This window comes from Colobus angolensis, unplaced genomic scaffold, assembly GCF_000951035.1.
Source record: "Colobus angolensis palliatus isolate OR3802 unplaced genomic scaffold, Cang.pa_1.0 Scaffold97, whole genome shotgun sequence".
Lineage (NCBI taxonomy): Eukaryota > Metazoa > Chordata > Mammalia > Primates > Cercopithecidae > Colobus > Colobus angolensis.
In genome coordinates, this window is record NW_012123709.1 from 5,494,332 (window position 1) to 5,518,088 (window position 23,757).

At 37.8% G+C, this 23,757-nt stretch overlaps 1 protein-coding gene and 1 long non-coding RNA gene across 3 annotated transcripts in view; one reads left to right on the forward strand and one right to left on the reverse strand.

Moving 5' to 3' along the window:
• LOC105504998 overlaps nt 1-6,732 on the reverse strand; it is a 309,713-nt gene extending 302,981 nt beyond the window's left edge. Inside the window, exon 1 of the long non-coding RNA XR_001000681.1 lies at nt 6,456-6,732. This is a non-coding gene — a long non-coding RNA (uncharacterized LOC105504998). The remainder of the gene's footprint in view (nt 1-6,455) is intronic.
• DPH6 (diphthamine biosynthesis 6) overlaps nt 6,708-23,757 on the forward strand; it is a 181,409-nt gene continuing 164,359 nt past the window's right edge. For both annotated transcript variants that reach the window (XM_011932670.1, XM_011932671.1), the window contains exons 1-3: nt 6,708-6,817; nt 10,363-10,457; nt 14,895-15,088. In XM_011932670.1, coding sequence (XP_011788060.1) covers nt 6,795-6,817; nt 10,363-10,457; nt 14,895-15,088 — 312 coding nt within the window. In that variant the 5' untranslated portion in view covers nt 6,708-6,794. The remainder of the gene's footprint in view (nt 6,818-10,362; nt 10,458-14,894; nt 15,089-23,757) is intronic.

Here is a 23,757-nt window from a genome sequence, read left to right on the forward strand (position 1 = left end):
TTTTTGGTAGAGACAGGGTCTCACTGTGTTGCCCAGGCTGATCTCGAACTCCTAGGCTCAAGCAATCCTCCCAAAGTGGCCTTGGCCTCCCAAAGTGCTGGGATTATAGGTGTAAGCCACCATTCCTGGCCTTAAAATATCCAATAACATTGGGTCCACACTTGCACCGAGCAGCTGGAGCCAAGTGACGAGTGAACAGTGGTTTGCCACAGTTCTCGCCATTTCAAATTGCCTTATACCAAGCCATTTCCCTCACTTATGTTATCTGCCTAGTTCCTAAAGCTTTTGAATTTGTTACTCTCCATTATGGAATAAAGAAAGAGATTTCTAAAAGAGATAGAATGACTCTCAGGTCTATAATGTTTAGCAATTACCTCATATATCAATCCATGTAATACAACACAACAATTTGAGTCTTTCAGAAAAAAGGAGTTGATCAGCTTAGAAGTACAGAAAAAGGAGATTCAAGAGGTCAGTGATGGTAATTCCCTTCCAAACATATCTTAGAATATTTAGTCAAAATAACAAGCTGTCCATTTCAGTGGAAGATATAGTATAGTGATTAAGAGCTAGACTGCCTAGGTTTGAATATTGGTACTGGCACTTACTAGCTTTAGGACTTTTGGCAGTCCATTTAATGTCTTTGTGCACAGTTTCCTCATGTGCAAATGAGGATAACAAAGTATCCTACTTCATAAATTTGCTGAGGCATTTAAATGAGTGACTGGCCCATGGTAAGCTGTAATTATTAATATAAATACATCAGATACTCATATCCTGATGCCCTAAAATTTATGATCCAAATAATTACTTAATTCCTTTTTTCTCAAATCCTTACCAGGCAACTTCTGATGGCTTCCTGTATGGCATGACTTTAAGCAGAATGAATTTAAATCCTTTCAAGGTTTCTGAGGAGTAACCACCTGTAGCATTCTTGATTTGATTATCTGAGTCTTTATCAATCAGTATATCGAGATGTGCTGCCAAGGAAGCAGAATTCAGTGACAGCTTGCAACTTTTATTACCAGCAACAGTGTTTGGCTATGGAGAGTTTTTCTTAAGTAAACTGGCAAAGAACGGAGGTTTTCTGAGGCTGATTTTCTGTTCACCTATTTTGCTGGCCCTACAAACTAATCCAAAGTCACTCATATGCAACAGTCTCAGACTGTAGGAAGTGAGCTCACAATGCCTTTGAAAAGTGAATCTTGAGCAAGTCATTTTAATATATTGCAAAAAGAAATACTTTAGACTGCATTGATCAAAAAAAAAAAGTCTTTTAATTTATTGACATTTACTGGGCTGAAGTTACCTTTACACTATCAATGTGGAAAATTATGAATGTAGGGGTCTTGGTAAACCTACTGTTCTTAAAATTTGAGCAAATTACATGTAGGTAAATAACTACTACCAGTTAAAAATGTTTCCTCTATTAACTTATAGTAAAAACACTTAGCCAGGATTCAATATCAGTATGTTAGTATGCTCAAGATTAGAGTATTTGTTTGGAAGTAAATTAAGGCATTTCCTTAAAAATGGTATTGTTTATAATTTAGACTTCCACAATTTTAGGTTGGTTCTCCTTCAAGTACTATTCTAAGTTTGAATTAACTCTTTATTCTACATTTCTTACTCCAGCAGGGCACTCCAAATGTTCCCACATCTCCTATGATTTTGTGAGAGTCACTGTCTTGCTCTGGCAGCCTTACAGGTGTTCCAATCAGATCTCCCCTTGAAAGCACCTGCTGCGGAGAGCGCAGCTGACTGACAGCTTTCAGCTGCCACACCTTTGGATCCACTGTGGCGTTCATGACAAGCCACGCTTCCCCTGGCTGCTTCCGGGCTTCAATTGAGCAGGTACTAGAACCTGGCCTTTCCTGTCTGCAAAGATTTAGCTGGCACCACTAGCAGCATGCCTCTTTAGTCACAGAATCCCACCTAGCAGGGTATCCACAAGAAAACTTACTTTATAGTAAAGGAGGTACAGGTAGGCCATGACCATGGGGTCTAATTGTTTTATCATATACTGTACTATTTAGGTGAAGTTGGCCTCATAGAGTACTGGAAAAGCCTACTTAAGTCACAGCTAAATCAGTAGCTCAGAGACAATAATCTGCAAGGATGGCATGACATCTCTCAGTATTTAGTATAGGCACTAATCAGAGATTTCTACATGACACTGTGTCTCTAGTAGGACAAGTACATGGATCTAGGGACCAAAAGGTGAAATCACAATTGGCTGTATTTACAGTCACTCCTAACAACGCACTGGAGAACTCTGCTTCACCTCCCCCAATTCTGGGTTGAGTAGAATTACAGGTTTTCTCTCTTGCAACGGGGTACAGCGGGCATCCATTGAACTGTAAGTTATGTACAGTATGACACTTTTGGCTCTTTGCAGCCAGGGGCCAGCAAGCAAAGATGATTGATTAGTACGAGGAGGTAAGGCCACCTTTACACCTTGGGGACAAGGAGAAATACACATGTGGAACTCAGACGATCCACTTGGGTGCCTCTTGGTATGCCCTTACCTAATTCTAACTGTGAATGGACACAAACTGCAGTCACGGACTGAGAAGAGTATGACGACAAAAGCCCAAGACCACTTAGGAGTGAAGTTTAGGTCATGCCACCAAGTAAGTCAACAAGATCTGCTGAAGTGAGAGCTGAGAGTAAGGGGAATATAGAGTGGAGAGTGGAGGACAGGGTAAGTACTAGCGTGGTCCCAGACCACCTGCGATGAGAGTTTGCCCTATTAACTTCCCTTCCCTAAGTTTATCCTAGGGAGGTTTACAGAAATCATGAAGCGACACCATGAACGTTATTGTGAACTGACTTACAGTCTCCATCTACTGCACTTTTGGATTCACCACTGAGTTTGTACCAGACTAAGCTTTTCCTGCACTGCTCTCAGACAATGAGCACGGCAGAGATACTAGAACTGGGCAATTCCTGACCAATTTGGAATTCCTCTAATGAACAACTTTGGCTTAGGACTCCCCATTGACCTGGCTGAGTCTCTCAGAATGACACTGCAAACAGGTTCTTTCAACCTATTCTTCCTTCCCATTCTTTTTCAGATTTCCACCCCCCTGCATTCCAATCAGAGTCTCCCTGCCTTCTCTTGCTGGTCTCCCTTCGTCCTTCACAGGCATTTTCTCTAATCTCCTGCACATGTAATGCCGTCTTGGCATCTGCTTCTCAGAAACCTGTAGCTGACAAACTGGGTGTTGTTTTTAAATTTCGGCAAAAGAAAATGACACCCACAACGGTGACTAGAATGAATTAAGAAAGATTCTCAATGGGAAAAGTTAGAGCATAGCCGAATCTCTAGTTTTTAACAAGTTTTTCAGGGATCAATAATTGCTCTGGTTTTGTTCAGTTAGCTACGAAAAAAAAAAAAAAAAACAAACTTCAAAAATATGTATGAATCTAAGAATAACTTTGATGCCTGGGTCAAGACCAATCAGATATCTGTTAATTTCAGAAATACCAATATGTCTGTTGAACCAGAATGAATCGAACCTACCATTTTTATGGTGGCCTTGATAGGACATTCAAGCACAGAGCCTTGTATGGTAATTCTGAGAGAAAGGCACTAATGTGAGGAAATATAAAAAGTTTTAATAAAGCACATGTTGCAGTGTTACACTAGGCAACCGGAAACATTCGTTAATTTAAAGAATTCTGGCAGAAAGCTTTAAAAGGAGGGAAGAGGTGCTCAGAGAAATTTTGTTCAAGGGGTAAAAAGGAACTGGAGAAGAGATACTTAATACAAGGTGCTAGGAAGAATCCAGGGGGGAAAGCAACACCATCAAGCTAATAACTGGGTGACCTTGGAGAATGGCCTCAACATATTTCCTAACACACAGTTTCATGCCAGGATATACACACTGTATATAACATACAGTTTAATGCCAGGATATACACACTGTTTGTTGAGGATGTCTTACAATGAAGCCTACGGAGTGCAGAGAGAAACAAAATACATTCTAAAGATGTAGTCTTAGGAAGGTAACCTTTGAATCTCCTCTCTTTATCCCTCTTGGGAATAAAAGATACCCCTTGGTGGAAAAGATATCCATTGGCATCTTCGGAAGTGCCTATTTTATCAAAATCACTCATCATGTTCATTACTGCTATTTCACACACTCTACTGAAAAATGATGTCAAGCAGCCACAGTAACCTGCCTGGTTTTGAAATTCCTCATTTTGGTTTTCCATGACCCTGGATAACCTGGCGTCATCCTATTTATTCAACTTATTTTTCCTTCTTTCCCATATACCTTCCAAACTAGTCAAGCTAGTCTACCCACTGTTGTTCAACGCACTACTCTCATTCTTGTCTTGCTGTCTTTGTTTGGATATTCCACCCATTCCGGTTCAATTCTGCTCATCTTTCAAGTCCCATCCTCATTCCAGGCATTACCCTGTGGGTTTGACCCAGGGGGCTCTTGCCATATGCATTACATAACTTGTTACTTTCAAAAGATGTTTTCTTGGATTACTGCTGTAGGATTTATTTAAAAATTATTTTAGGCAGATAGAGAGGAAAAGGGGTCCTTGGAAAGTTTTTGTGTCTTTTAAAACAGCTCCAGAAGCGTTTCTCCTCTAGCAGGAAAGCCCCCGCTCTCAGAGCCCAGCTGTCAACCTTTGATATGCAAATACCAGCCATTAGAAACTAGGTCCACACAAACATGGCGATAGCCACCTTGTCCTCTCGGCCTTGCCCCTACATGTGCCTGGCAACATGGCCCCCCACATATCTCCACGTTTGTAGAACATCAAGGCGACCTGCATTTGCATATTAAAAAGCTAGGGTGGGAGAGCCAGGTTTTTCCGTGGGCTACGGGAGTGACATGCCTGATCAAACCAATCCCCTGAGCGCTATGCAAATCAGACACCGCCTCCTCCAGCCTCCTCATATAACTGGCTGTTAAGGCGGTACTTGGGGTTTCCTCTCTAGGCTTTGGAGCCCACCTCCCTGTGTCTCTACAGGGGGGCGTCTTCCTTTTTTCTTCTCCCTTCTTTCTCGCCCATTAAATTCTCCACTCCTTAAAACCACTCCATGTGTGTCTGTGTCATTTTATCCAATTCGGCGTGAGATGAGAGCTCTGGTGTTCTTCCACTCATCGGAGCTGTATCATTAAAAGTGTGTGTTTCATTTATTTATCTCCCCCCAATAGACTGCAAACTTCTTAAATACTTGACTCATTTGGCAAATATTCATAATTGCAAAATCTTAAAGCTGCATGATTCTAGATGATGAAACTGATGTGTAGACAGTCACCCATACTGAGTATTAGAGTTGAGAACATCAAAATAAAATTGAATGCTTACTATGTACCTGGCATAATTTTAAGTTCCCTACATATATTAACTTACTTAATTCATGCCTTTGGCATCACCCTTCATGACTTTCTTTCTCTTATAGCCCAAATCTAATCTGATTCTATTGGCTCTATCTTCAAAATAGAGCTGGAATCCACTTACTTGTCACCAAATTCACCATGCCGATTCTAGGCTCCTCCCTCCACTGGAACACTGTAACAGGTTCCTAATAGATGTATTCTCAACACTGTAATCCTTTTAAAATTTTAAGTCACACCTCTTCAAAAGTCTGTAATGACCTACAAGACCCTATATAATCCTTCCCCTCCATCACCTTAACTTCCTCTCCACTACTCTCTGCTTTGCTCAATCTGTTCCAGCAACATTGATCTGCCTTAGTCTTCCACAAACACACAACGCACCTAGAACCTTTGATTTTTTTTTTTTTTTCTTGTCTGGAGCACACCCCAATCATATACACCGCTAATTCTCCTTATTTAAGTTGGCTCAACTCTCACTTTATCGATAAGGCCTATATAGACACTATTTAATTCTGCAATTTGCTTCTCCACCTCTCTCCTGACTGTCCCCCCACCCTGCCCTTTCTAACAGCACTTCTCACTTTTCAGCATACGATTTACCTTTAAGCTATATATTGTCTGTTCTCTCCATCCCCATTTAAGCTCTACGCCGGGAACGCCGGGTTTTGGTTTTATTCACGGTTGTATCCACAGAGTCTAAAACAGTGCCTGGTACACGAAGGGCACTCAATACATACTTGGCAAATAAACTTAGAAGCTAGATTTTCTTTCTGCAAGGCCATTACTCTTTGGTGAAGAGCCCGGCCTGGCCTTGTCAAATACATAAGCTTGACCAAGAGCCAAAGCCATAGAGGGCCTAGAGGTGGTGGGGGTGGCTAACCCCAGATTTAAAAATTACCTCAGCACCTGGGGATCTCAGTCTCACATCTGGACACACGTTTGGAAGCCTGAGGAGATGTACGTTAAAAAGCAAAAGTGTACAGTTGTTTCTGCGGGAGATGGGGGAAGATGGGCAAATTTCTTCCGCCCTTGCATGTCCATAAGTGTATCAAGTTGCAGCATTTGGGACGCTAAAGCCCCTCTTACCAAAACAAATCCAGCGCCACCGGGCTTGGGCTCTGCAACACGGAGCTTGCCCTTCCCCCGGCAGCTTCAGTGCCCTCACTTAGGTGGTTAGGCCGTGCCTAAACATTATTCTTTCCTGGGCTGAGGTGTTCCTGTCACAGGGTCAAGGTGCCAACGTGCCGCACCCTCCGCGCTCAGGTGTCCCGGAGGCAGCCGCGGGGCTGGCAGCACCGATCCGCGGACAGGCGGCGGAGCGAACACCCGGGCGAGGCCCCGCGGTGCGTCACGCGAGAGGCGGTGGCGACCTCCTGGCTCCCGCCCCCGCACGCGCCCGCCGTACGCACGCGCACTGCGCCCAGCATGAGGGTCGCGGCTCTGATCAGGTAATGCGGTCCTGGAGCCGCCTCCCTCTTCCCAAGCCAACCTCTCGTCCCTTCCAGCCGACCCTAGCGCCGAAAGAGTGGGTGTCTCTGCCTGAGCCGCGTGTTGGGGGTTCCGCGGCTCCTCCGAGCCACAGGAAGAGGCGGACCCTTCAGTATTGCCGGCCCGCTTGTGCCTTGGGTCCTGGGCTGGCGCGCCTCCTCCCCGTGCGTCCCTGCCTCTCTGGTCTTCCAGCCCTCAAACTTGGATTCCCATTGGATTCAACTGGGAAATTAAAAAAAACAAAAAACAAAAACTGACGCCTAGGCCCCACCGCCAGAGGGATTGGTTTAATTACTTCTGTGCGGGCCGGCGTCTGATTGTTTTTCAAGCTCTAATGAGCCGTGAAGTTTGGAGCCACTACCTTGTTCCGCCAACTCAGTTAATAACCCTCTCGCTTTCTTCATCCTCTCCTGTAGTTCCCTTTGGTCAGCTGGGTCCGCCGTAGCCTGGGCTTCCTCCCTAGTTGTAACTGGTTCCGCCCCTCCCAAGAAGTCCACCCCTCCCTCATCTTCACAGATGTGGATTGCTTATGGCATGTGTGTGTGTCTGCCTTTGGGCACTCGAGTACAGAGATCTCTCTTCGTGATAGAGACCGAATTGTACTAGTCTCATGCTAGATCCAGTTGCTGTTGTTTCGGACTCTCATCATTGCTTTAGAGCGAGCTTACCCTATACTCCGTATTCCAAAAGGAGTTTGATATCTGTAGTAACCAAATCATAAATTTCAGTGTCTATGACTGACAAACCAAAACCAAACCTGCTTAAATATTTCCATACTCAGTCTGTAAACTGAGGCGGAAGGGAACACACTAGCAGCATTAAAAAGTTAGTTTAGACTACTTTAAATATTTGTTTCATGAGATTTTGCCCAGTAGAGTGTCTTAGATACAGTTCAACGATGTGTTTGCTTTTGTAATCCAATTGAAGATTTCATGAACGTTTTCGTGAAGTCCCTTAGGTAACTGATACTGGCTGGTTAAGCATTGACCTATTAAGGACTTGATATGACGTTTCAAACCTACTACAGTGTCTGAAATATTCCAGTTCCCTTTCCTTCAGTGTCATTTTTAGGAGACTAGACCATAATGTCACAATAATTATTGTTTTTCAGTAAATGTCCTCTGTAAAATGAATGATTAGGCTTTAACCATTGTGTCTCATTTTAAGAATTAAAAGTACCCCAGGAAGTGAATAATTCAAATTTACATCGTTTTTCAAAAGTTTAATGATTAAAGTAAAGCACAACAACCAAAGACTTAGAAGTATTAGAAGGGAGGAGAGAAGATCGGTAGAGTCAGTTACACTAAATAACCTGTAATGTACATATGTTGCTTTATAATAAAAAAAAAATTTGCTAAAAAAAAGCAATGTTAGAAAATTCTTGCTAAAGTGTAAGAGCTGTAAGGACATATGCTGTAAGTATGAATACATAAGCACTTACCTATATGCTTATGATATAGATGCCTATGTATTCTACATATATGCATTATATACAATTATGTATTATAAGTGAATAAATGAAACTGGGATTCTTACATATCTTTATAAGAACATTATTTTCCTTTTTTAATTAATTTTTTTATTATACTTTAAGTTCTGGGTTACATGTGCAGAACGTGCATTTTTTTACATAGGTATACACGTGCCATGGTGGTTTGCTGCATCCGTCAACCCATCACCTACATTAGGTATTTCTCCTAACGTTAGCCCTCCCCTAGCCCCCAAACCCCCACAGGCCCTAGTGTGTGATGTTCCCCTCCCTGTGTCCATGTGCTCTCATGGAACATTATTTTTCTAATAAATGAGTCTTTGAATTTTATAATTGAATGTTATTTTGAGGATTATCCAGGTAGACCATTCACCCATTTTTCTATGAAGTATGCAAACCTAAGCACATTTAATAACTTAGCTTAGTGTCCCAGAATTGGAAACTAAAATAGATCTGTAAGACCTCTCCCATAACATACATGTGTACTTAATGGGGTTCTAAGAGGACAGTAAGGTACTCTGCATTTCCCAAGCTTGTCTAATATTCAAAACCTTTTTTTAGAGTAATTGGTTAGTATTTTGTTGGACACCAGTGTTTCGCAGACCACAGTTTGGTAAATACTACTTAAAACCATGTTTGAAATGTTAGCGTATTTCAAAATGAATTGTGAGACTCAGTTCTGATTCTGGATGCACACCCTTCAATCTTTAATATCTGAAACAATTAGTCATATCTTTTTATCCTGGGGAAACACAGCAGTAAGCTTTGACACGGGAAGCTGTGGAAGACCTATTTACAGGGATACGGAATCTGAAGAGAGGAAGAATGGACTTTTTAAAACTTCACTTTGGCCCTTGCACTCTCCTTCCACTTGAGAAGTTTTGGAATGAGAGTTGTTATTGATGGGAGGGTGGAAAAGGCGGAAAATGTTGAAAACTAAGATAAAAGGCAACAGGGCCAGTTTCTGGGGTCTTCAGTTTCTTGAGCTATGAAGAGGTCTAAACATTGCCTGGGGGCACATTTGCAGACCTTGAGCAAATATTGGAAAGAAGGGAAACAGGAGGAAAAGAAATATAAAAGGGAGAGAGGCAATGAGAAATGATAGTGGGAATTAGGAGAATATTAAACCGCAATGGCATATAGATTGCCATTCAGCCATATTATAGATGAGCTACTACTTGTCTCTACTAAGTGATACGCCTCTGCCTTAGGTAGATTTAGAACCGGAATTTAGAAGTTCCTTTCAATGTGTTACTAGATTTATAGCTCAAGCCATGTTCTGCTGCCATCATATATATATATGTATGTATGTAAGTGTGGTGATGCCTGAAGTACTGATAGTGCTGATGTTTCACGTCATCAGTGTAAGTCAGCATCTTGTTTTTTATCTCTGCAGAATTTGAACCCACCAAGTGTGTCAAACTTTGTCATTAGATAGGTACTCAAATCTTTAATTTGGTCCTTTAATTGCTGATGATAGCCATTTCTTAGATTTCTTATGGTGGAGCAGAATTTATTTTTTTTACTTTCTCATAGAGAATAGTTTTTTTTGTTTGTTTGCTTTTTCAATAATTTCTGTGAAATTATTTTATATATATATATTCCTTAAGTGGAATAATATATATTATTATATATATTCCTTAGATGGAATATACATATGAAATATATAATTATATAATAAATGTTTAGCTGGGATGTAAATTGAAATCGTTTTCTATTTGCAAAGCACTTCAAATATGTATGTTTGCTATCACAAAGCAAAAAATTACCATATTTTATTTAGAATATTCTTTTTATAAAGGCATATAGTTTCTTAAGCTCCTGTGTGTAGCAGCCCTGGACATTCAGATATGGTTGCTCAGTTTGTTTATGATTTAGAAATTAATGTTTTTTTTTGCATTGTAATATATTCTGAAAAGTCGAGTAAATAATATGTTCTGTTTTGATATCAAGTGATTTTGTGTTGAATAATGGTCAGTAGCTTGATATTTGTCTCTCTGTTGATTTATTTTTTAGTGGTGGGAAGGACAGCTGCTATAATATGATGCAGTGCATTGCTGCTGGGCATCAGATCGTTGCTTTAGCAAATCTGAGACCAGCTGAAAACCAAGGTAAGTACATGCCTTTATTGGGAAGTTGTCTAAATGAACGAAACTCCAACTTGATAATTACATTGTACAGGTATACCATACAAAGATGAAAAAAAAAGAACCAATGTATATTAAGCACCCATTAGATGCCAGGTTCCACCCAGAACTTAGCATTGTTTTCACTTACTTATTTTTTAATTCTCATAACCAACTTCTATAGAGATGCATTATTAATCTTAATAGACAGGGATCCTGAAGCTTAGAGTTTGTCTGAAGTAAACTAGCACAAACTTGTAGAGCTGACTTGAACTTTCTTACTTCCAAGTACACTGCCATTTTACCCCACCACATTTCCAAGTACTGTAGGCAGCATAGAGGTAGATAAGATATAATCTCATGCCTCAAGGGGCTTGAGAAGTAAGACGTATATTGATAAATGATATATTAATGTTATTAGGCACCTGTAGTCCCAGCTCCTCGGGAGGCTTGAGGCAGGAGAATGGTGTGAACCCGGGAGGCAGAGCTTGCAGTGAGCGGAGATCGCGCCACTGCACTCCAGCTTGGGAGACACAGTGAGACTCCGTCTCAAAAGAAGAAAAGAAAAGATACAGTTTACCTATTTTAGATGTAAGCCAGAGATGTGAGACTTGAGAGAAGCAAAAAGCAATGCATTTCCACTTTTCATTTGTCTGTAGTAACAAGGGCATCTACATAAAATTCACAGACCTCATATTGGCTACTTTTTTCATTTTTTTCCCCAGTGAAATATCCCCAATTATAGCTTTTGACAAAAGAAATGTATTCACCAATTTGCTTTTTAATGCTCTTGTGTTATACCTATGAAACTAAAAGATATTAACTGCTAAAATGTAAGAGGGAGCAAAGATTAGCACTTGTGTGACTTTTGTATTACTGCTTCTCACAGGACTCTTCTGGTAAGATCTTTTTATTATCTCTTTTACTTCTTTCTGGGCTCCATCTTTTTGCCCTACTGTTATTTTAAGATTAATTAAATGAGTAGTATATGTGAGAACATTGGTTATAGTTCCTGTCATGAAGTAGGCATTCTGTAAATTTAGCTGAATTGGAATCTAGCTAAATACTTGTTTTATATCTCTAAATAGATTGATTATAAGCTTTTTGAGAGGAGAGCTCATATCTTCTATCTTCCTTTTATTGCTCCTCATAGCTTAGAACAGCTCTATGCCTCTGGTAGGAGTTCATGCAAAGTTGATTGGTGGACAGGTGCATAATGAACTGATTTGAATTAGCCCTGGAATAGTAAGCAGTTATTTCAGCCAGATATTTGAATTTTCTTTTCTTCTGTGATTAAGACGTAGGTAATGCTGGAAGTTGTGTGGAAAGACAGAGGTTAGAAATATTTTATAGGAAGAAATGGAAAGGTCCCGCAGAGAGTCATAGGTAAATGCACATGCTTGGATTTTGTGCTGCAATTGATGAGTAACAGATGGTTTTTTAGAAGTGAAGTTTTTTGAAAAAGTTCCGACTTTAAGAAAGAGAAAATTCTTTGAGAATGAGTAGGAACTGCACTCTAACTTCTGTATTATAAAAGAGGAAGCAGAATCTCCTGTTAGGTTTACCAAAGGAAATAAACTCCCTTATCCCTTGTGGCCAGGGAGGCAACTGGGACATTTAAGCTATCTTGTGAAGTTAAAAAGCAGATGTTTATATAGTATATAATACCTACATTGTATACTGTCATTTACATCGCTGGAGTTTCTATCTTGTCTTCAGCTTTCACATGAATTATTTTACTTACCTGGTACAGAATCATTAATGTATAATCTTCCTTGTGTCTACAGTTCACTGGCAGGGTGATAAAATGACAAGCAAAGTATATCTTTAAATTATATCTCTCCAAGGCCGGGCGCGGTGGCTTACGCCTGTAATCCCAGCACTTTGGGAGGCCAAGGCAGGCGGATCACAAGGTCAGGAGATCGAGACCATCCTGGCTAACATGGTGAAACCCCGTCTCTACTGAAAATATTAAAATTAGCTGGGCGTAGTGGCGGGCGCCTCTAGTCCCAGCTGTTGGGGAGGCTGAGGCAGGAGAATGGCGTGAACCCGGGAGGTGGAGCTTGCAGTGAGCTGAGATCACACTACTGCACTCCAGCCTGGGCGACAGAATGAGACTCATCTGTCATATACATCTCAAAAGATATATATATAAATAAATAAATACAATAAAAATAAAAATTATACCTCTTACAATAGAGACACTTATTTAGAATATTGTTAATGAGAAAAAATTTAATAGTAAATGGAATTAGAATATTCTGAAGTAAAAAACCTGGAAAAAGGCAGTTGAAACAATAGTAATTGTTGTGGAAGAAGGCAGATGGCTGTGGTTTGGTAGATGGAGATGGTTTAGCTAATCTTGATGAGAATCAGCAGGACATTGGGAATTATTGAACAATTCACTGAATGACTTATTTTCCCCTTATGAGTGTTGTAAAAGAAACCCTAGTGAGGAATGACTGGTAGAGATGACTGCAATGTCCAGCAAAGTTACGGGTTTTCAATGGGTGGTCTGAAAAGGAATTTATACCCATCAATGGGGATAATGTGAACTTGTCATAAAATTCACAAAACCATCTCTTTAGATTTGTAGTAGGAACTTTTGTGGCATGTTAATTGAGTTGCTTCAGGCAACAGGGGAGCCTTTTGGTTTTATTTGATCTCACACTATTACTGTTGTTTCTATGTAGCTTCCATTAATCAGAGTTACAATATGGTTAGGACTAAATGGAGCCTTAAAGAAAATTATCTTCTAGGTTTTTGAAGCCAGTGAAATGTTTTACTTATTATGCTAACATCAGAATGTTTCTTGCCAAGAAGCCCAAATTTCTTTGAATAAATTGATTTTATTGTATCAATATCCTTTAAAATGAGTATTTTTAAAGATCCAGTCTAACTTTGAGACAGGAGAAGGCCGAAAGGTTTTTAGGTCTTTGGCTGTGTTCTCTACTTCCTACTGGGACCAGGAGTAGAAACCTTCATAACAACAATGTGAGTAATATTCTGAAGGAAGCCAGTCTAATCATGTGTGAGTTCAGAAACCTGTGAGCCAAAATGGGGTAGCACATTTCGATGATTTTGATTGTTGAAGGGGTCCTTGCACTATCATTTTTCATTCCTTTTGATAGGAAATTTTCACATTTAATGGAAAACCTGGACCTGTTTGGCTTATATTCATACATACACACATAGGTATATGTCAAAATAATTATTTTGTAATTTTTCTTTTTTTTTTTTTTTTACTTAATAGCATTTTGTGAACATTTTCCATGTCATTAAATATTATTCTACAATAGCATTTCCCGTATGTCTTTAGAACACAAATACCCCCTTTAAATTTAAGTGTTCTGTGGGTAGAGAAATTTGAGAGAGAGTTCATATTCTCTGCTCTTACTGGAGTACCTGAAAGCATGTTAGCCTAGGAAGATTTACACCGCAGACATCCATTTAACACTTTTTATCCCCGTGTTTTATAAACTTCTTTAACCTTAAATCTTTTTATCATCCCATACCTATTAATATCTTATGGGATTTGTATTCCACAGAACATACTTTAGAAAATGTTCTTCAACATTATATTAATGGCTACATAGTACTTTATTATGTGAATATACTATTATTTCTAGTCTATTTTAAATAATGTGACAACTATCTTTGCAAATAATCTTTGTATATATTCATGATTCTTTTTCTGAAAAATAAGGTTACGAGATCAAAAGGTCTATTCCAGTGTATTTCTAAGTTCATTTATATCACCCAAAGCTCTGATGTGACTCATCTGTTTTGAATATTTTACTCATATTGATATTTGTGGAATCTTGTGACAACCACTGATTATATTATTGATTAGCTTAAGATATCATGTTTCCATGCCCATTTGAAACTGCTCTAATGCTCTAACAATATTGAATTTATATCTATTTACATATTTTATTATAAGGTACTGAATATCTGAATATAATATATACCAAAATGATGTGAAATTTTTCTTACCAATATTTGTCACTTATTAACTTAGTAGATATTTAATTAAGAAAGGTTTTTTCTACAAGTCTGCATGACTTCGTGAATAACCTTGAATGATTTGTAAAAACATTTATGTAGTAAAAATCTTTAACTGAATAATGATACATTACTCTTCTCTTTAAATGTTTGCCATATATGGTATAACAGATTTATGTATTGATACATTTGTATTTGTAATTAGTAGTAGAGATTTTTAGGGGTGATATGAACTAGATGCAACTACAGACATGTATAATTCTTATGTTTTTATTTCACTACATAAATGCAGAGAAATATAGCAAGCTTTTAAGTTCTGTGTTGACTACTCTTCAAGCAGTAAAACCTGGATGGGCTTTCAAATCCACTTTGTTTTTCACTCTCTTTTGCTAATTATTTCCGTTTTAATTGTTGCAGTGGGGTCTGATGAACTGGATAGCTACATGTATCAGACAGTGGGACACCATGCCATTGACTTGTATGCAGAAGCAATGGCTCTTCCCCTCTATCGCCGAACCATAAGAGGAAGGAGCTTGGATACAAGACAAGTATACACCAAATGTGAAGGTGATGAGGTTGAAGATCTCTATGAGCTTTTGAAACTTGTTAAGGTATGCAGAGTGACCAATTAAGTGTATTGAATTTAGTGTGTAATTTAAGAAATTACATTTGCCGAATTATTTAGTAATTCATAATTTGCAATTGTTAGTAGCCCAACTATTCTTTAAAAGGATATTTTGTCTTTTTTTGGTTATAAAAAAGCTCCAAATGGTGAGTATGCCTTTATATTAAATGATATTTAAAAATAAGACTTTTTGTATAGTTTGGCATCCAGGATTATCAAATGATATTAAACTAAGTTTTCTATTCCTAAGGAAAAGAAAGATTAGAGCTGATGGCCATTTAATCTCTTTATTAACAAATATTTTTTGAATACCTACTATATGCCTGGCATATAGTGCTAGACACTGGGGATAGAGCAGTGAACACATAAGTTAAAGGCCTATGCTAATGGAGCTCACTTTCTAGTGGAAGAGGACAGGCAATAAACAAATAACGTGCTTGATAGTGAAGAGTACTATGAAGAAAAATGAAGCAGAATCAGATAACACATGATGGCAGGACATAGCTGTGGAGGTAGTGCTACATACGGTGGTCAAGCAAGACATTTCTGATAAGCTAACAAGTAGACATAAAGAAAATGAGAGATTGAACCTTGCTTAAATCTGTTGGAACAGGTATGAATTTAATGTGTAAGTCACAGTATGTAAGAGTTTGGCAACCATTTTGCACTCATTAATTTCTAGGAGGGTATATTTGGGCTCATATATCTAATAGTTACTATACTCAGTAAATGGTAATTAATAAGGATGATTTTATATTAAGCAATTATCTTTTCATTTTTATTGATAGCCAACTATTTGAATACAGTTCAGTATTCTTGTAAGTATGAATTTTTATTCAGTTACAATCGATTCCTATAAGGCAGATTTGATGAAGTAGGATATTAAAGCCAGTATTTCTTGATGTCTTACCATTTTTCACAAGGGGAAGGAAAGATTTCTGTCCCTTCCTCTACAAAGGGACATTGTATTTCACTTTCTCACTCTTGAGAGAAGTTCAGTTTTTTCAGAAGTTGTCTCATGAACTTCTGTCATGAAAATTTTCTAGTTTCAAGTAGCTACTTAAATGACATACTTTGAGTTTCATACAAATAAAAAGTTAATTAAGGATTTTGATTTGAAAAATATATGAAGCACTGAAATTCTTTTAAAATTTGACTAAAATAGTTCTTATTTTGTATGTCAGAACATTTTTATTTTTATTCTAAGAAGAAACTGATAGGAAAAACCCTTAGAGGAGTACCAAAATTTTCTGCTTAGTTATGGATGGCATAAGAAGTAGATACTTTTGAAAGGAAGTCACAGGGATCTGCTCTCTTCCCTTTGGGAAGATACATGCTGATAAACATTTTAATTATCAAACAAGGTAGAAGGCTTAAAAGAATCCTACTTTTAGTGGTCATATCTCCAAAAGGGTGCAGTTATGATCTTGACAGTGTTCACTTTGAAGTGTGAAATACTGAGTGCAAATCCTGCATTTTTCAAAATTTCTTTCTCATAGTACAAAGAATTTGGGCATTACATTTTTATATAAACCAATATTATAAAATGATGAGACTCACACTGAAGTAATTGGGTTGCTTAAAAATCACAAGCTTGATCACTTTGGAGAAACTCTGTGATAATAGCCCTGCAAGAAAGAGAGAGATAATAAATTACTATTAATAATAAATTTAATTAAAAATGGACAGATTAGCAATAATTAAGAAGAAATTTTCCTTTCCATCCATGCTGTCTTTGGAGAAATGGGTGCTTTGCCATTATTATCTTTAAGGTAACCATCAGTTATGACATAAATTAATGCTAATGTTAAAATCTTGACAACTTATGCTTTGGAAGTTTGTACATGATAATTATAGTTGAAAGATATGTTATCAAGTTGTCTGGGACTAAATAGTTCCTTCTTTTCCTGTGTAGAAATATTAATTTTACTATAGGATATTTTAAGGACATAAATATCAGAAATATATTGCTTTTATGGAAGTGATTGTATAACTAGGCTTTTATAGTTAAATTCATTTATGAAACACTGGTGCAAAGATTCCAATAGAGGTCTTACATATTCTGATGAATAACTGAGTAATTATGGAAAAAACGAATCTAGAAAAGCTATAATTTTTCAAGTTAGTCTTTACTTGTTCTAAGAAAAAGAAAGAACTGCATTTTTTAATCCTTTGAATATTAATGGAGTATGGAAAGCATTTAGATTTATTTTCATTGTATACATTTATTTATAACCAGTTACAGCTTTGTAGCTTTCACATATAAGTCTTGTTTTTGTAACATTTTCCCCACAAATATTAAAACTAATTTTTGAATAGATGTTCCTTTTTGCAAAGAGTTTAATTTACTAATTGCTGAAAAGAAGTAGGAAAGACTTGGAAGAACTTAGAAAGTTATAAGTTTCATAACTATTTTGTAGAAATTATGACACCTAATAGAAATGTAATAAGCCTTTGTCTCATAAATTATCAGGTGACTCTGACAGCTAGAGGTACGTATCTCAAGCTGTTTGCAAAATATTTTTCATGTGGCTAATCTTTTATTCTTTAGAATTTCTTTACTGTTAAAATGTAACTTCAGTTCTTATCTAGTTTAGTTTAATAGATAACTGTATTTTTCCTGAAAATATAGTAATTTCCAATTCTGTTTGTTTTAAGTCACACGAGCAGTGTAATAGTTGTGGAAAGATACATATAAGCACTATATCTCTATAGGAAATATATGTAGGGATTATATTCTTTCTGTTCTACTGGGTTGGAGCTACTTTCTGGATCTGATGTCTTCCTTTTTCTTGGTTTATTCCTTAGTTTCAGTATAATCTATATTTAAGAAACTGCCTTAGGGGACTTTGGAATCTTTCCATTTTGAAAATGTTCCTGTTCTGCCCTCATATTTTATTGATTTGGTTGAATTTAGGACTTTAAGTTGAAAGTCATTTTTCCCTCAAATCATAGACAGCATTGCCCCATGGTTCTCTAGCCTTTTGCAGACACTGGTGTGATTGTTGTTCCTTTTTAGGTGGTCTGTTTTTCTTCTCTGTTAACTTTTATGATGTGTCTTCATGCTTGGTGTACTGAAATGTCACAGTAATGCTGTATTGAGTGTTGTTTCTCCTGCATCCCTTCCCTAAATCCCTATTGAGTAGTGACACATCCCTTGCCCTCTTTCTCTGATTGATGGTTTGGGCATAGGCATGTAATCCAGGTGATAGCCGGTCAGAACATGGCATTCTTCTGGCCACAGGGATTGGATCAGAGGTGGTTTTGTTAACCTATGTTTGTCCTAATAGAATGAAGCCTAGAATGTTGGGTAGTTGGCAGAAGATAAGCTCTTCTCCTTCTGTGCAGAGAGATGTGTGGATGTGAGACCTAAAACTGCCATAGCCATTTTTATTTTTTTGACGGGAGAAAACTTGATGTCAAATCTGATACACAACATGTTGCAAAGCCAATAGAATTGCAGTGTAAGGATGGTTCTTCCACTAGTTGTTTGATAATTTGTTCCTTTTGATTTTCTCTGTTCTCTTTTGCTGACACTCTCGCTAGTCAGATATGAAACCTTCTAGACTGAATCTTCATGTCTCTCTTTTTTAAAATGTATTTTCTATCCCAGTGTCTTTTTGTGGTACATTCTGTGAGATTTCCTTTTTAAATTTCCCTACTTTCTTGCTAAATTTTTTTAAATTTTAGCCATCATATTTTCAGTAGTCAAGAACTTTTCTTGATTGTCCATTGTTTTTTAATAACAACTTATTTTTCTTTCTATAGATGTAACATCCCTATATCCTCTTAAAATACAAACAGAGATTTTAAATATTATCTTTCGTTTCCTGAAATATTGGTGTTTTCTTTCTTTTTTTTTTTTATTTGAGACAGAGTTTCGCTCTTGTCACCCAGGCTAGGGTGCAATGGCACAATCTTGGCTCACCACAACCTCTGCCTCCCGCGTTCAAAGAATTCTCCTGCCTCAGCCTCCCGAGTAGCTGGGATTACAGACATGTGCTACCACGCCTGGCTAATTTTGTATTTTTAGTAGAGATAGGATTTATCCATGTTGGTCAGGCTGGTCTCAAACTCCTTACCTCAGGTGATCCATCCGCCTCGGCCTCCCAAAGTGTTGGGATTACAGGCATGAGCCACCGCTCCCGGCTGATGTTGGTGTTTTCTTTGAGATTTTTTTTTTTCTTAGTTTTCTTCTCTTTCATGTTATAGGCTTTTCTCTAATGTTTTGGTTACCTTTTCATATCCAAGAATAATACAAGAGGAAAGCTGACTGTGAATACTTTTGACTCTAGAATTTTCCCAACCCCACATCTCACATTTGTTATTCCTGGAGTTCAGGATAGTGTGGCCTAGTTTGGTTCCTTTCTTGGCTCTGTTCTCTTCCATGCAAACAGTAGATTGTGGCTGTCTCTGCTGACTGATCAGTCATCGTTCCTTCTTTGTCTGCTTTCTAACTTAATAAATTAATTGAAATCCTTTTTTCATTGGTTCTTTCCTTCTGTTTATTATTATTGACAGTAATAATTGAGGGATCAAAATTTTAATAAATATTAAATACGTAAATAATAAATTTAATAATAAAAATAACTAAAAATTATTTTTTATTATTGACAGAAATCTAAAGGTAAGTTTAACTTCAAAATAACTAGATATAGGACCCAAATTTTATAATCAAAGTCAAGATTGTTTTGTTTTGTTTTGTTTTCTGTTTCTCTCTTACCTCTACTTTCTGTAGACTGTCTTCTCAGTCAGGACCTTGTAATTAGAGGATGGCTCCCAGTTGTATTCTTCTTGGCTAAAATGTAGTAGGAAAAGCTCCAGTTTTCATTTTAAATAGCTTAAATCGGAATCTAACTGATCTGACATGTAACACATTCACGAGTCAGTTGTGGTTGGGAGAAGATGACTTTGATTGGGTAGGCCTAGATTGTGTGTCATTCCTAAACTAAGAGATGGAATCATGATTACTGGGAATATGTTTCCTAGGAGTAAGGGAAGGTTAATCTCCAAATATAGATCAGGCTGTTGCCTGTAGAAAGGTGAACTGTGGTACGGGGGCAAAGAGTAACATGTTTCCTAAAAATGTGTAGGTTTCAACTTGGAAACCATCCTAGATGATTCCTTTTTTTTTTTTTTTGAGACTGAGTATGGCTCTTGTCACCCATGCTGGAGTGCAATGGTGCGATCTCAGCTTGCTGCAACCTCCGCTTCCCAGGTTCAAGCAGTTCTCCTGCTTCAACCTCCTGAGTAGCTGGGATTACAGTCGCCCGCAACCACTCCTGGCTATTTTTTTTTTTTTTTTTGTATTTTTAGTAGAGACGGGGGTTTCACCATGCTGTCCAGGCTGTCCTCGAACTCCTGATTTGAGGTGATCTGCCTGCCTCGGCCGCCCAAAGTGCTGGGACTACAGGTGTTAGCCACCATACCCAGCCAATTCTTCTTTTTTAATCTCTTATCTCTTCCCTCTCTCCCTCCGTTCCTCACTTTTTTCCTTCCTCCTCCTCTTTTTTTTTTTTAAAACAGTTGGACATTGAGGCTGAAGCAGTGAGCTTGTAGTTAAGGACCTGTATATTCAGTTGCTCATGATTTTTCCACCTTAATATTCCACAGGCATGGTAAACTGAACAAATTCAAAACTTGTTTGTTATCTTCCTACACAGACTTGTTCCATATTCTGTATTTCCTTAATTAAAAGTATCATGATTTACCTCATCATCTAAGTCAAAACCTAGGCCTTATTGTGAGACTTCTATTTTTTCTCAGTCTCTTTCTCCACTCCATCCCCCTCAACCATCACCATTATAGCTCCAGCTATTATAGATAATGCTGGTATGACTTCTAAAATCTGACCCCTTGACTTCATTCTCACCACTACTGGTTTTTCATCTGTACTATGTGAGAGCCTCCTAATCAACTTGCCTTCAGTATTGCCCTATGCTCCATCCACCTCTGCTACTAAGTTGTTGGCAGCTGATGTGTATAAATGCTTAAATGACCCATGATTAAGATACAGTCCAAACACATTAGGCTAACACAGAGGGCTCTTTAAGAAGAGGCCCTGGCAATCCTACTAGTCTAATCCTGCTATTCCCACACAAGCACCTCTGGGATCAAGTTATAATGAACTAATTAGGTTTCTAGGAGATTGCTTTTCATGTTTGAGTCTTTGGCTGTGCTTTTCTTTATGCTTATCTCTTTGTCCTCCTGGAGAACCCCTTCTCACCTCATGTTCTTTTGTGAAACCTATCCTAATGTGCCTTCCTCCTTTCTGTTCCATGGCAGCTTCTCTATAACTCTACTGTGGGTCTCATTCTCATTGCGTTATTAGGATTGTTTTTGTGGCTGTCACTTTTGCTAGATTGTGAGACCTGAAAAACATGATAGTGCTGTTCATTTTTGTATCTGTCCTAGCAGAGTTCCTGACATATGGAGGCTCTTAAAAGAATATTGAATATTAAAAGAATAAGTTTAGTAAAAAAAAAAAAAAAAGTATCAAATTATTCCAACCTAGGCCGGGCACAGTGGCTTATGCCTTATAATCGCAGCACTTTAGGAGGCCGAGGCGGGCAGACCACTTTTAGGAGTTCAAGACTAGTCTGGCCAGCATGGGAAAACCCCGTCTGTATTAAAATACAAAAATTAGCTGGGCATGGTGGTGCGTGCTTGTAATCCCAGCTATTCAAGAGGCTGAGGTGAGAGAATTGTTTGAACTTGGGAGGCAGAGGTTGCAGTGAGCTGAGATCATACCACTATGCTCCACAGCCTGGGCGACAGAGAGACTCTGCCTAAAAAAAAAAAAAAAATTTTACTGTAATTATCTAATACAGGGGAGCCGTGTTACTATGATATGTGATATAAAACCATTGGCAAATTCATTCTGTCTTTTGTTTTCTACGTAGAAGCTTAATATGATAATAAATGGAATGGGCATCATAGTGGAAGTTTTCAAAATAAGGCATCCTATCAGTGTAACCACTAACTGTACCAAGAATAGTTTCCTTCTGCACACTACTTTATGAAAATGCTGAGCAGAAACTCTTTCAAATTATTTTTAGTATATGCATTTTAGAAAACCTGATGATGGTGGAAAATTACTTTGTGGATCTCTTTTCACTTCACTTCGTGAGGGAAAAACCTGAGATGGCAAATCTGAAGGGTTTGGAGTGGGAGAAACATATAAGATGGACTTAAGATTTTCAGGGAGGACCCAGACATAGCATTAATTAAACAGGCACACAGCCCTGTACAAATTGCTCCTGGCTCCTCGGAATTGCACAGCTTGCCTCAAGCCCTTTCAGTTCCCAAGATTTTGGACATTAAACCTGGTCCCTTGGCATAAGAAATGCTTTTCTAGTATTGATTCTGGACTCTAAACAGGAAGAATTGGCATTGGAACATACCAGTGTCGTTTTTACTCCCAAGTGCAGCTTTATTGAGGCTGTGCCATAACTGGCCCTTTCAGATGATAAAGTCAAGCATGCATGAGGAAGTACATGATGGAAGATCTGTCTGGAAATAAAATGTTGTACCATATTTGTCAATTACTATAGTTCCTAAACTTATCACAGGTACAAAGCCTTCATCTGTAAATTCCCCCTAAAGCCTAGAAAATGTGACTCCCTCATTTTGGCAAAATGATCATTCTGTCTCTTCAACCTTGAACTTTTCTCCACTTGGTATCAGTGATTGTGTGTATATATTGCACATGCACATGTATACTCTTCGTATTTATCTTTTCCCAGAGTCAGTGCCTCTCTATAAATTTTATCAATTGGCTTATTTTTATATCCTATATTCCTCTCTTCTATAAACTATGGATTTCTTCCTATCTTATCATCTGCTCTATATATCTTACATTGTGTTGTGTATTTTTGACTTTCAAATTTCTTTCTTTATATTTTCAATCTCTAGTGTCTGTGTCCTTTTGACTGGTTGTTTTTTTTTAGTTTGTTTGTTTTTGTTTTTTTGTTTTTTTTTCCTATGCTACCATTTATTTTCAAAGAAACCTTTTGTAGATGTCTCCTTCTGGAGTTGTGTTGTCTGGGATGCTAGGTGTAGGTCTCTGTCCTATAGTCTTCGACTTCATTTCTAGGCCTGTAGTTTATCTTGTCTTGCCATATTCTTATTAAATGACTGAGAATACATTATCCAGATTGATAAGCATAAATTCTTTATTTGTTGTTGTATAGTTTTGAAGCATGTGACTCTATTGGTGGTCTCACAGTAATAGATCCTGAACTGATATTTTTATAACAACTTTGCATTTTAAATTGGGAACATCTTCAGTCAGCAGATTTGTAGTGCCTAAATCATTAAATAACCAAAAAAAGATATTATCAATAAATACTTAGTGATGAGTTTTTGTTTGTTTTGTTTTGTTTTTTTGATTAGAAATGGTTTAATAGGAGCTTGTTCTGTGATGTACTGATGTGGGACAATATTGAGTGAATAAAGAGGAGTTGAATAAATGTCTTAGTTGACCTTGACATACCTATTAATTTTAACCTATACTACTACCGTTTTTCTTAATCCTCTTATTCTTTCATTTGTCAAACATTAATTCAATGCTTATAATGTACCAGTATTGGAAAGTAAAAACATGTATGAGACATAGTCTTTGCCCTCACAGACCCTGAAAGGATAATACACATA